Genomic DNA, 14,887 nt, shown 5'->3' on the forward strand with positions numbered 1-14,887 from the left:
GATGCTCACCGAAGCTTGCAATCCGAACATTCGCCGATCCACAACCCGCGATACTACCCCACACAACCACGCTCAAGTCGTGGAGCATGGGATAGGTGCAATCTGCAAGGGAAACCACAAACTCTAACCCACACAACACGATCTAGTCATGGAGCATGAATTAGGAGCAATTTCTCAAGGAATCACGAGAATAAGGGTAACAAGAGCTCTCCAATCTCAGGAGGAGTCTATGTCTTTGGTCTTTGATAGAAAATGGCAAAAGTCCCAAGCGACGGGAAGAGCTAGCCTATTTATAATCGGGACAACCCCCCTGGGTAGGTGTGAAATTAAACTAGCTTTGGGAACCAGCTTAGGTGTGAAAGAGAACCAGCTTTGGTTTGACTAAATGGCTTAGAGACTTAATGAGGTAGCTTCTGGAAAACTCTCCTTGGAGGTGGTTGGCAGTTCCCGACCAAACCTTGTTCACTGGGGTCGAACAATGTTTCCTTTAGCATCAAACTCAAGTCTTGGGAACCTTTCGCAAGTCGGGATATCCAAACTTGTGCAAAACATTGTTTCGTCAGAATCGGAACAATGTTTGTTCAGCAGACAACTCATTCTTCATGAATTCCTAACTTTGTTTCTTCACCATAAAACATTGTTTTGCGTGGACTGAAATGTGTTTGGCCTTCTTCGATATCGCACCTGAGTTCAACCAACAATAAAGGAGGAGAAGGCACAACCATGTTTTCAAGGTCAAATGATAGACCTAAGTTAGCGTTCACCTGATCATGTGTTTGCATTGCGCGACTTCTTGTGATTGGACCGTTGATGGTTGGTGGTGTGGTGCCCATGGTTGGCATGTCCTCATCATCCTCCCCCCTCTTGAGAAGGAGTCGTCCTCGACTCTAAAGGCCCAAAGTATGGGGAAAGATCAGAGACATTGAAGGTTGGGCTAACACCATATTCTTCTGGAAGATCGATCTTATAAGCATTGTCGTTGATCCTCTCGAGCACCACAAATGGTCCATCACCGCGTGGCTGCAACTTGCACTTGTGTTGCTCAGGAAAACGGTCCTTCCGAAGGTGTACCCATACCAAATCGCCTTGCTCAAACACCAGCTTCTTCCTGGTCTTATTTACCCGCTTTGTATATTGTTCAGTCATTTTCTCACTGTTCTCCTTTGCCTGGGCATGAAGTTTCTTGACGAAATCAGCACGCTTACTTGCATCAAGGCTGGTTCGTTCCTGCATTGGAAAAGGCAAAAGATCGGTGGGAGCAATAGGTTTGAATCCATAAACAAGTTAAAATGGGCAAAATTTAGTGGTCGAATGTACAACCCTGTTATACGCGAACTCCACATGAGGTAGGCACTCTTCCCACATCTTCAAATTCTTCTTGAGGACTGCTCGTAGCATCATGGACAATGTTCGGTTGACAACTTCAGTCTGTCCATCAGTTTGTGGGTGGCATGTCATGGAAAATAGGAGCTTGGTGCCAAGTTTTCCCCACAAGGTCTTCCAAAAGTAGCTCAGAAATTTTGTGTCACGGTCTGACACAATCGTGCTTGGTACTCCTAGTAGCCGCACAACTTCCCTGAAAAATAGATCAGTAATGTGTGAAGCATCATCGCTCTTATGACATGAAATAAAATGTGCCATTTTGCTAAAATGATCAACTACCACAAACACCAAGTCACTCCCCCTCTTAGTCCGTGGTAAACCAAGAACAAAATCCATAGAAATATCTTCCCACGGAGTATTCGGAATAGATAGAGGAGTATATAAACCATGAGGATTCAAGCGGGACTTAGCTTTGTGACAAATCTCGCATCTCATCACGTAGAGTTCCATGTCATGTCTCATTCGCGGCCAAAAGAAGTGATCAATGAGTACACTTTCAATTTTCTTGGCTCCAAAATGTCCCATGAGACCACCAACGTGAGCCTCCTGCAAGAGCAACAAACGAATAGAACAATCTGGGATGCACAATTTGTTAGCTCGAAATAGAAATCCATCATGCAAGTGAAACTTCTCCCATCCTTTTCCCTTGTTACACTTTGAAAATGGTTCAGCAAAGTATGAGTCGTTGGCATACAATTCTTTGATGCTTTCTAAACCAAGGATTTTAACATCAAGTTGGGAAAGTAAAATATGATGCCTAGACAATGCGTCGACAACAATGTTATCCTTCCTTTCTTGTACTTGACAATATAAGGAAAAGACTCTATGAACTCGCTCCATTTTGCATGTCTACGGTTCAGTTTGAGTTGGCCCTTTAGATGTTTTAAAGATTCATGGTCAGAATGTATTACAAACTCTTTTGGCCACAAGTAATGCTGCCATGTTTCCAGAGATTGAACAAGTGCATACAATTCTTTGTCATAGATGGAATAATTAAGGGTTGGACCATTAAGCTTCTCACTAAAGTAGGCAATGGGTTTACCTTCTTACATTAGAACTCCACCAATGCCAACCCACTTGCATCACATTCAATCTCAAATGTCTTACCAAAATCAGGAAGTGAAAGCAATGGGCCTGATGTCAATCTCAACTTCAGTTCTTGGAATGACTTGTCTTGGGCATCACCCCATTGGAATGGAGTGTCTTTCTTCGTTAACTCATTCATTGGTGCAGCAATGGTGCTGAAATCCTTCACGAACCGGTGGTAGAAACCTGCAAGTCCGAGGAAGCTACGTACTTGGCTCACATTTTGTGGAGGCATCCACTCACGAATAGCCTTGATCATCTCTTCATCGACCTTGATGTCTACTACGCAACTTTATTCTTGTAGACTCGTGTTGGGCCTCCAAGCGCAGAGTTTTGTAGGACAGTAGAAATTTTCCCTCAAGTGGATGACCTAAGGTTTATCAATCCGTGGGAGGTGTAGGATGAAGATGGTCTCTCTCAAACAACCTGCAACCAAATACAAGAAATCTCTTGTGTCCGCAACATACCCAATACAATGGCAAATTGTATAGGTGCACTAGTTCGGCGAAGAGATGGTGATAAAAGTGTAATATTGATGGTAGAAATATATTTTTATAATCTGAATAAATAAAAACAGCAAGGTAGCAATTAGTAAACGGGCGCAAAAATGGTATTGCAATGCTTGAAAACAAGGCCTAGGGCCCGTACTTTTACTAGTGCAACCTCTCAACAATGCTAACATAGTTGGATCATATGATTATCCCTCAAAGTGCAATAAAGAATCACTCCCGAGTTCCTATTAGCGGATAACAAAAGATAGAAATTGTTTGTAGGGTACGAAACCACCTCAAAGCTATTCTTTCCGATCGATCTATCCTAGAGTTCGTACTAAAATAACGCAAGCAATTATTTTCGACCGATCTAATCAAGAGTTCATACTAAAATAACACCAAAGAAATTTCATATTCATAATACTCAATCCACACAAAGAACTACAAAGAGACCCCAAAGTTTCCATCGGAGAAAAGATAATTAAAACGTGCATCAACCCTTATGCATATATTACCCCAATATCACCGCGGGAATCCGCAAGTTGAGTGCCATAACATACATCAAGTGAATCAATATGATACCCTAATTGTCACCTCAAGTATTCATACCGCAAGACATACATCATGTGTTCTCATCTTTGAATATTCAATCCAACAAGACAAAACTTCAAAGTGTAAAGACTCAATTCATCACAACAAGAGTATAGAGGGGTGAAACATCATATGATCCAACTATATTAACAAAGCCCATGATATAGATCACGAGAGAGAGAGAGAGAGAGAGATTAAACACATAGCTACTGGTACAAACCCTCAGCCCCGAGGGTGGACTACTCCCTCCTCATCGTGGTGGCCGCCGAAATGATGAAGATGGCCACCGGAGATGATTCCCCCCTCCGGCAGGGTGCCAGAACGGAGCTAGATTGGTTTTCGTTGGATATAGAGCCTTGCGGTGGCGGAACTTCTGATCTAGGTTAACCCCGAAGGGTTTCGGAATATTTGGGAATTTATAGTGCAAAGAAGGGGTGCGGGAGGCCAACGAGGTGGGAACAACCCACCTGGGATCGCCAGGTGGGCCTGGCGTGCCCTGGTGGGTTGTTCCCACCTCGTTGGCCTCCCGCACCCCTTCTTTGCACTATAAATTCCCAAATATTCCGAAACCCTTCGGGGTTAACCTAGATCAGAAGTTCCGCCACCGCAAGGCGGGAACCCCCCAGGGCACCCCCCAGGTGCTGCTCTGGTCCAAAGGATGTCTCCTGGTCCATAAAAAATCATCGTGGAGTTTTGTTGCGTTTGGACTCCATTTGGTATTGATTTCCTGCGATGTAAAAAACAAGAAAAAAATACAGCAACTGGCACTGGGCACTGGGTCAATAGGTAGTCCCGAAAATGATATAAAGTTGCTATAAAATGATTGTAAAACATCCAAGAATGATAAAATAACATCATGAATACTTCATAAATTATAGATACGTTGGAGACGTATCAGCACCCCCAAGCTTAATTCCTACTCGTCCTCGGGGAGGTAAATGATAAAAGAAATAATTTATGAAGTGTGAATGCTAGCAAAGTGCATAAGTTTAATCAATTGTGATTTCAATCACTTTTCCTAGCATCATAACAACAATTCTTTCTTATAAAATTTCTCATGTCATAATGGCAACGAATTCACATGTTAAGGTTCAAACAATAAACTCTCTTGAAACTCAACAACCTATGTTCTTAGTCACCAAGCAATTGGAATTCAACTTATTCAACGGAGTTTAAGTAAGAGCTCCACATACTCAACCATCATATAGTCTTCTATGATTGCTAACACTCACCGCATACACATGAGCAAAACATTTCAACCGGACACATAGAAAGATAGGGGCTTACTGTTTTGCCTCCCAACGTATTCTCCTGAAGGGTGATGTCAACAATAATAACTCATGCTACCCGTATTCAACTGGACGTATGTGCCTAGATCTTTCCTCACCACATGATGCTTGCCAAAAGAGAAAAATAAAATGGAATAGAGAGAATAACTTTGACTCTTTGCATAAAAATAACTACTGAAAAGTAAAAGATAGGCCCTTCGCAGAGGGAAGCAGAGGTTGCCATGCACTTATTTTTTTGTATGCTCAACCCCTTAGTGCAAAAGAACGTCACGTTGTATTGCCCCTTGTGATGGCAACCTTTATTATGTAGTCCGTCGCTTTTATTGCTTTGCCATCATAAGTTCGTACAACGCTCAATTTTCTCTTACACTAAATGATCTAACACTTTTAGAAGCAATTTTTATTGCCTTATTGCACCGATGACAACTTACTTGAAGGATCTTGCTCAATCCTTAGGTAGGTATGGCTGACTCTTGAAAATAAGATTTGGGTTTAAGGGTTTTTGGATGCACAAGTAGTATCTCTACTTGCTGCGGAATTTTTGGCTAGAAAAGATGGGGGGCAAGCACCACATGTTGAAGGATCTATGACAATATGACTTCTATGTGAATATGAGCAAACATAAATCATTATGTTGTCTTCCTTGTCCAACGTCAACAATTTTGGCATATAATATTTTGGTGGGGGCTCACAATCACAAAAGATTTCCATGATAGTGTATTTCCATGTGAAAGTTCTCTTCCTTATACTAATTATTCGTGAATTGCTCGTACAACCAATATTGTGATTGTCAAGCCTAAAATGATTTCACTTTCTGAACCCAATGTGAAGCTACCACTAGGCATGATATGATTTCAACTTCATGATATTCAATTCATTCAACAATTTACTCATAGGATATAAGTGAAGCACAAGAGTAAATAACAAACTACTCCAAAAAGATATAAGTGAAGATCATGAGCATGATATTTCTTTCTCTCAAATTAATTTAAGTGAAGCAAGAGAGAATTTCTTCAAAAATACTAAAGCACACCATGCTCAAAAAAGATATAAGTGAAGCACTAGAGCAATTCCATAGAAAAGAGCTTCGTTGACGGGATGTGAATGCCGCTTACTTAGCCTCCATGGCAACTATTTGAGGACTCTATTTTATTTAAAAACTTACAGATCTAAGTATTTTATTAAAACAACAAGTAAAACAAAAATAAATGACATTCTAAGAATAGCACAACTCATGTGAAGAAGCAAAAGCTTAGGCTCAACCGATACTAACCGATAATTGTCGAAGAAGAAAGGTGGGATGCCTACCGGGGCATCCCCAAGCTTAGATGCTTGAGACTTCCTGAATATTATATTGGGGTGCCTTGGGAATCCACAAGCTTGAGCTCTTGTGTCTCCTTAATTCCTCTCATATCACGGTTTTCCTAAATCTCAAAAGCTTCATCCACACAAAACTCAACAAGAACTCGTGAGATAAGTTAGTATAAACTAATGCAAAACCTTATCAAGCTCTACTGTAGCAAATCAATAAAATTATTATTCAACATTGCATACAAATGCCTCTACATATTTAATACTCCTATCCTCAAATAGAATCATTAAACAAGCAAACATATGCAAACAATGCTTACATAACAGCAATATGCCAAAACAGTACAGTCTGTAAGGAATGCAAGAGTATCAATACTTATTCAACTCCAAACATTATGAAATTCTACCACACTGTACAAAATTTATCATATCTTATTATGCAAAAAGTTTGAACATTTTATCACATTCTGACTTTCCTCAGGAATTTTTGCAACATCGATAAACTTTCTGTTTTCAAACAGCAACATGTATACTTGCAAGATAAGCATGGCAAAGGATATCAATGCCACTTTTATTGAAATAAAAGATGCAAAACATTATTATAAATAACATCAAGCAAATCCTAACAAAATAAATTGACGCTCCAAGCAAAACACATATCATGTGACAAATGAAAACATAGCTCCAAGTGAGGTTACCGATAGTGTTGGAGACGAAAGAGGAGATGCCTTCCGGGGCATCCCCAAGCTTAGTGCTTGGATATTCCTTGGATATTAACTTGGGGTGCCTTGGGCATCCCCAAGCTTAGGGTCTTGTCACTCCTTATTCTCCTCATATCGTGATCTCACCCAAAACTTGAAAACTTCAATCACACAAAACTTAACGGAACTTTGTGAGATAGGTTAGTATGATAAAGAGCAAACCATTTCACTTTGGTACTGTCAAAGACAAGGTTCATAATTGTTTCCGCACAATTCCTACTGTAGCATATCATTTCCACAATTTATATTGAGAAATATAAGCCATAGAAACTAGAAAACAAGCAAACTATGCATTGAAAACAGAATATGTCAAAAACAGAACAGTCTGTAGTAATCTGCACTCAAACCATACTTTTGCTACTAAACAAAATATGAAAAAATCAGGACCACGTGAGAAATTTTTATATTAAACTTCGGCAAAAATAATGAACTCAAGAGCACTCTTCTGTTAAAAATGCGACTCATTTTCGTGAGCGCAAAAGTTTCTGTTTTTCAGCAGGGTCAAATCAACTATCACCCAACATGATCCCAAAGGCTTTACTTGGCACTTTATTGAAACAAAAGCAATAAAACATGATCAATACAGTAGCATAATCTTGTGAACACACAAAAACAGCAAGTAAAAGTGTTGGGTGTCTCCCAACAAGCACTTTTCTTTAATGCCTTTTAGCTAGGCATGATGATTTCAATGATGCTCGCATAAAAGAAAAGAATTGAAACATAACAAGAGCATCATGAATCATAAGTTCCTTTCTCATAATAATTTTCAGTAGCATCATGAATAGATTCATCAATATAACCATCACATAAATCATTCTTTTCATGATGCACAAGCATAGAAGATTTATCACTCTTTATGGCATACATGTCATCATAATAATCATCATAGCAACTTCATTGTCATAATCAATTGAAACCTCTTCCAAAATAGTGGATGTATCACTAAATAAAGTCATGAACTCTCCAAATCCACTTTCATAAATATTGTAATAAGATTCAACACCCTCCAAAATAGTGGGATCACTACTATCTAGAGTTGACACTCTTCCAAACCCACTTTTATCCATGTAATCATCATAAATAGGAGGCATGCTATCATCATAATAAATTTTCTTATCGAAAGTAGAAGGAATCAAAGGATCATATTCATTAAGCAAAGCATCCCCAAGCTTAGGACAAGCATTATTTCCAGCAAATAAATCTTCAAACATATCATACTCATCAAACATAGCATCCCCAAGCACGTGGTTTTGCATATCATCACAATCATTCTTATCAATAGCATGAATGGCACCAATAGTATAGCAAACACTATTATCATATTCTTCCAAGCAAGTGCTAAAAACATTTTCAAGATCATAAGGAATATCAATGTCTTCCCAATCATAATCATTGCAACAAGTAATAGGCATAACAAAATCATCATCAATATCATCATCCTCCATCAACATATTTGATTCACTTTCATGAGGCACGATGGTGATGGGAGCAACATTATTTGGGAGAGATACCTTTTTATCTCTATTCTTTCTTCTTTTCTTCTTCTTCACCACACCATGTGTGGGTTTAATTAATTTTTTCAAGCTTCTTGTGGGAGAGATTGATTGGATAGGAAGCTAAAAAGATCATTCAAGGTAGGGGGGCTAAAAAGATCATCTTCATTAAACATAGCATCCCCAAGCTTGGTACAAACATTAATTGCAGCAAATAAATTCTCAAACATGTCATTCTCATCAAACATAGCATCCCCAAGCTTGTGGCTTGGCATATCATAAGCATAATCACTCTCATGATTAATAGTATGAATAGCACCAACGGTATAACAATTGCTATCATAATAATTTCCCAAGTTGGTGCAAAAAAGATTTCCAAGATTATAAGAAGTATCATTATCTTCCCAATCATAATCATCACAACAAGCAATAGGCATAACAAAATCATCATCAAGTGCATCATCTTCCACAATTATTTTTGATTCATTTTCATGAGGCACAACAATAATAGGAGCATCATTATTTGGGAGAGATACCTTTTTACTTCTATTCTTTCTTCTTTTCTTCTTATTCACCACATCATATGTGGGTTTAATTAATCTTTTCAAGCTTCTTATTGATGAGATTGGTTGGATAGGAAGCTCCTCCTCGTTACCTGATTCATCATAATAAACACTAGGAGGGTATTGGGAAATATTTTCCCTTTCATTAGTACTCTCTTCATATTCTATTTGTTTTCTTAACTTTAGATAGTTGGAAATATAAGGATTATCAATGCAATTTACTGCACAAAACATATAAATTTCCTCTAGATCAAAATCAAGAAATCTCTCAAGATTAAATTTTGGAATACCCTTAGTTATACGTTTCATTTCTTCATACCCCAAAAGAAGACTAAGCTCTTTATGATGCTCAAGGGTCATCAAATTGTCACAATTTTTGGACACGATTTGATCATGAAAGAATTTGCATTGGAGATTTAAATGACCATGTTCATTGCAAAGTTCACAAGGATGGTGAAAAAATTAAATCTTTCAGCACAATCATCTAGCCTCTCTTGCAACTTTCTTGTTTCTAAATATTTATGCTTCTTACAAAATCTATCTTCCATTTTTGGTGCACAATTGCACACCCAATACACCCCGCAAAAGGTGACATGCTTATAAGAAACATTTTTGTCATGACTTGTGCAATCATCATTAGCATTTTGGATATTCAAAGAATTCATACTAACAACATTGCAATCATGCTCATCATTCAAATATTTTGTGCCAAGCATTTTATTGACTTCTTCTTCTAACAATTGAGCATAATTTTCCGATCCATCATTTTCAAGAAAGATATTATTAAGATGATCAATAATATGATGCAACCTAAATTCCATTTTTTTATAGTTTTCTTGTATAGACCAAACTAGTGAGAAACAAGAAACTAAAAGATTCAATTGCAAGATCTAAAGATATACCTTCAAGCACTCACCTCCCCGGCAACGACGCCAGAAAAGAGCTTGATGTCTACTACGCGACTTTATTCTTGTAGACTCGTGTTTGGCCTCCAAGCGCAGAGTTTTGTAGGACAGTAGCAATTTTCCCTCAAGTGGATGACCTAAGGTTTATCAATCCATGGGAGGTGTAGGATGAAGATGGTTTCTCCCAAACAACCCTGCAACCAAATACAAGAAATCTCTTGTGTCCCCAACACACCCAATACAATGGCAAATTGTATAGGTGCACTAGTTCGGCGAAGAGATGGTGATAAAATTGTAATATTGATGGTAGAAATATATTTTTATAATATGAATAAATGAAAAATAGAAAGGTAGCAATTAGTAAACGGGCACAAAAATGGCATTGCAATGCCTTAAAACAAGGCCTAGGGTCCGTACTTTCACTAGTGCAACCTCTCAACAATGCTAACATAGTTGGATCATATGATTATCCCTCAAAGTGCAATAAAGAATCACTCACGAGTTCCTATTAGCGGAGAACAAAAGATAGAAATTGTTTGTAGGGTACGAAACCACCTCAAAGCTATTCTTTCCGATCGGTCTATCCTAGAGTTCGTACTAAAATAACGCAAGCTATTCTTTCCGATCGATCTAATCAAGAGTTCGTACTAAAATAACACCAAAGAAAATTCATATTCATAATACTCAATCCACACAAAGAACTACAAAGAGACCCCAAAGTTTCTATGGGAGAAAAGATAATAAAAACGTGCATCAACCCCTATGCATAGATTACCCCAATATCACGGCGGGAATCCGCAAGTTGATTGCCATAACATACATCAAGTGAACAAATATGATGCCCCAATTGTCACCTCATGTATTCATACCGCAACACATACATCATGTGTTCTCATCTCTGAATATTCAATCCGACAAGACAAAACTTCAAAGGGTAAAGACTCAATTCATCACAACAAGAGTTTAGAGGGGAGAAACATCATATGATCGCCCATGATATAGAACACAAGAGAGAGAGATTAAACACATAGCTACTGGTACAAACCCCCAGCCCCGTGGGTGGACTACTCCCTCCTCATCGTGGTGGCCGCCGGGATGATGAAGATGGCCACCGGAGATGATTCCCCCCTCCGGCAGGGTGCGGGAGGCCACCGAGGTGGGCACAACCCACCTTGGTGCGCCAGGTGGGTTGTGCCCCCATCGGGGCACCCCCCAGGTGCTGCTCTGGCCCAAAGGATGTCTCCTGGTCCACAAAAATCATCGTGTAGTTTTGTTGCATTTGGACTCCGTTTGGTGTTGATTTCCTGCGATGTAAAAAAAAGCAAAAAAACAGCAACTGGCACTGGGCACTGGGTCAATTGGTTTGTCCCAAAAAATGATATAAAGTTGCTATAAAATGATTGTAAAACATCCAAGAATTATAAAGTAATAGCATGAATACTTCATAAATTATAGATACGTTGGAGACGTATCAGACCTCTACACCTTTTGCTGAAACAACAAAGCCAAGAAACACAACCTTGTTTGTGCAAAATGTGCACTTTTCCACGTTAGCATACAACGTTTCCTCCCGGAGGACAACAATCACACATTTTATATGTCCAACATGATCCTCCAAAGTTTTGCTATAAATCAATATGTCATCAAAGTAAACCACTACAAACTTGCCAATAAAGAATCCAAGCACGTGATACATCAATCCCATGAAAGTACTAGGTGCATTCGTTAATCCAAAAGGCATGACCAACCATTCATACAAGCCAAATTTTGTCTTAAATGTAGTTTTCCATTCGTCACCCTCTTTCATTCTTATTTGGTGGTGACCACTTCGCAAATCAATTTTGGAATATATGGTGGAACCACAAAGTTCATCAATCATGTCATCGAGCCTAGGAATAGGGTGCCAATATCTCACAGTTATGTTGTTAATGGATCTACAATCTGTGCACATGCGCATGGTACCATCTTTCTTTGGGACTAAAAGTATGGGAACAATACAAGGAGAAAGACTTTCCCATACATACCCTCTGTTAAGAAGATCTTCTACTTACCTCTGAATTTCCTTCGTCTCCTCTGGGTTTGCTCGGTACGGTGGTCGGTTTGGTCGTGGGGCACCCGGAACCAAGTCGATTTGGTGCTCAATGCCCCACTTCGGTGGCAAACCAGGTGGTACCTCCTTGGGAAACACATCCTCATACTCCTGCAAAAGATCAAAAACAACACTAGGAAGAGTTGACGGTAAATCGTTAGCAGCCAATAAAGTTTCCTTGTACATGACTACAAAGAATGGAGTATTAGGTTCTCTCAAGTCCCGCATATCCCTTTTCCTAGCCATCATAACTAATCCCTGTTTGTCCCGGAGCTTGGCATATTTGGCTGTGGAAACACTTCCTCACTATGTTGGTGGCTCACTCGTTGTGTATGATCACTCTCTCCCTTTGTCTTTCATTTTCTTTTCATATCATCAAGATAGACTTCCTCGGGTGTCATGGGCAGCCAAGTGAACTTTTCTCCTCTATGGACAAAACATAAGCGATTCGCACGCCCGCTGATTTGCACATCACGGTCATGCAACCACGGTCGTCCAAGAAGCAAGTGACAAGCGTGCATCAGCACCACATCACACTCAACATCATATTGGTATGTCCCTACTGAAATTGGTATTCGCACGCTGCTAATCACCTTAATTGCGCCACAATCATTCAGCCATTGCATGCGGTATGGATGCGGGTGACGTTTTGTTTGCAATTGAAGCTTCTCAACCATCTCCGTGCTTGCAATATTGTTGCAGCTGCCACTATCGACAATCACTTGACATATCTTTGAGTTGATAAGGCAACGGGTGTGGAAAAGATTATGCCGCTGCCCCTTTTCCTCCTCCAGAACCCGGGCGTTAAGTGAACGACATACAACCAAAGCTTCTCCATCAAGTTCCTCATGAGATAAATTAGTTCCTCCTACTTCCCAACCTTGCTCCTCTTCCACTTCATCATTGCCACCTTCAGGGTCACTTTCAGACTTCCATTCACCTCGTTCATTGATGATCATAGTTCTTTTGCTTGGACATTCCGAAGAAATATGACCTCTTCCTTTGCACTTGTGGCATTGAATGTTGCTGCTGCGTGTAGAACTCTTTTCTGGAGGTGGAGAAGAGGATACTCCTGCTGTAGCTGATGACCTCTTATCTTGATTGCGGATAGCAGGTAAGGAAGCCGTCGAGGCATGTGGATGTCTAGGTGGTGCACCCTCAAACTGACAACCATATGCATGTTGTGCACGCTGCCATGAGCGTGTGGTGGTGCAGCCTTGGAAAGCATGAGTACGACCATTACGCATCTCATTCTTCTCAACTCTTATAGCTTGATGTACCACATCTTGTAATGTATCATAAGGAAACATCTCCACAAAATCTGATATTTCATCATTCAACCCATGTAAAAATCTTGCCATCTTCGCCTCATCACTTTCACGAGTTCTTGTCCGAATTAGTAGCACCTCCATCTCTTTATAGTACTCCTCAACAGTGCGGGAACCTTGAGTGAGCCCCTGCAATCGCTTGTACAATTGCCTCTCATAGTATGATGGAACAAAACGGTGCCTCATGACTTCCTTCATCAAAGTCCAGCTGCGGATATGATTATTGCATGACATCAACCGATCGTCTTGCAGCTGATTCCACCATGTAAGAGCATAACCAGAGAACTCCATAACAACAAGATCAACTCTCTTGGCTTCAGAAAAACCATGGATGCGAAAGATTTGATCACACTTCTCTTCCCACTCAATATATGCATTCGGATCCTCTTTTCCTGTGAATGATGGCACATGTAGCTTCACTCTCGCTTGGTTGTCACGGTCATCCTGATCACGAGGTCGTAATGATGACCATTGCAACCAAAAATAGCACCACGGCGAGGCGGGGAGTAGGGTTCATAGTCCCCCATGCCTTGATCTTCGTCACCATGCTCGGAGAGATCTTCAAGGAAGATGGCATCACCATCATGTGCCGCTCGTCGCCGGTGATCAGCAGCAAACCCGCGGGGGTCATGGCCTCGCCTGCGAGCTTCTCCTCCATGCAGCCCACCCTCACGGGGGGCAGCAAAGTCACCATGCCTCCGTTCAGCACCAACAGCAGGGGCGCCGTGGGCAGCAGCTCCTGCCGCTCTTCCACGACCAACATGGCGATCGTCGTTTCCTTGATATTGTCGGTTGTCGGCGGCCAACGAGGCAGCGGGGCTATGTTGATGTTGATCCCCATTACCTGCGATAGGAAGACGACCACCGAACATCCTTCGCATAGCTGCAACTATACTCTCCTCAATCATGTCACCAAGTGCTGCGCGAGTTTTTGGGAGATCATCTTCCACATGTTGATGTCCATGTACACTCGAGTTGGATCCTGTCATGTTAACGCTCGGAAGCGAGTCGTCAAAAGGAAAAATATATGTGGAAAACACTCAGCTCACCTTCTTGCTTACTCAAATTCTAATGATTCCTTGGCGGCTGTGCGGATGTAGCAAATCAAGAGTGGACGGGCGAATGAAAGGAAGGAAGCTGGCGGTTTCTAGGTGGATCTGGGTGGGTAAAAGGGGAGGGCTAGTGCTGACATCCAATCGATGCAAACCAAATGAACAAGAAAAATTTGTAGATCCTTGCACCATGTTTGAGCTGCAACACTTGCCACTTCAACTTCTGAAATTTCTCACCAAACTGAATATGATTGCACAGTTGCTCAACACTTTCTCTCTCTCTCTCTCTCTCTCTCTCTCTCTCTTTTGCTCTTTTTTTCTCTGTCTCTCTTTTGCTCTTTTTTTGCAACACAATAGATCCAACAACAAAGACTCAAAGAAAACAGCATCAACTTTGGATAGAACTTGGTGCAAACACAAAGAGGAAAGAAAACAACTAGATCTCAGCAACAAAGGCTTGGATTTTTGTGTGGCTTTTTGGCTTTGGACTCTAGGACGGGGAAAACCAAACTAAAAATGATAGATCTAGCAACAAAGATACAAAT

The 14,887-nt window shown here is 40.5% G+C and overlaps 1 protein-coding gene across 1 annotated transcript; it reads right to left on the reverse strand.

Annotated features, from left to right (window-relative positions):
• Positions 1 to 849: 849 nt before the first annotated feature.
• LOC141041053 (uncharacterized) lies at positions 850 to 14,131 on the reverse strand. Its single transcript, XM_073507166.1, has 6 exons — positions 13,781 to 14,131; positions 12,556 to 13,734; positions 11,925 to 12,073; positions 1,876 to 1,929; positions 1,321 to 1,576; positions 850 to 1,227 (listed from the first exon to the last, which is right to left on the reverse strand). The coding sequence occupies exons 1-6, from the start codon at positions 14,129 to 14,131 to the stop codon at positions 850 to 852; spliced, it is 2,367 nt and encodes a 788-aa protein (XP_073363267.1).
• Between the last annotated feature and the right edge of the window lie 756 nt (positions 14,132 to 14,887).

The sequence above is a fragment of the Aegilops tauschii genome, chromosome 2 (assembly GCF_002575655.3).
Source record: "Aegilops tauschii subsp. strangulata cultivar AL8/78 chromosome 2, Aet v6.0, whole genome shotgun sequence".
Classification (NCBI taxonomy): Eukaryota; Viridiplantae; Streptophyta; class Magnoliopsida; order Poales; family Poaceae; genus Aegilops; species Aegilops tauschii.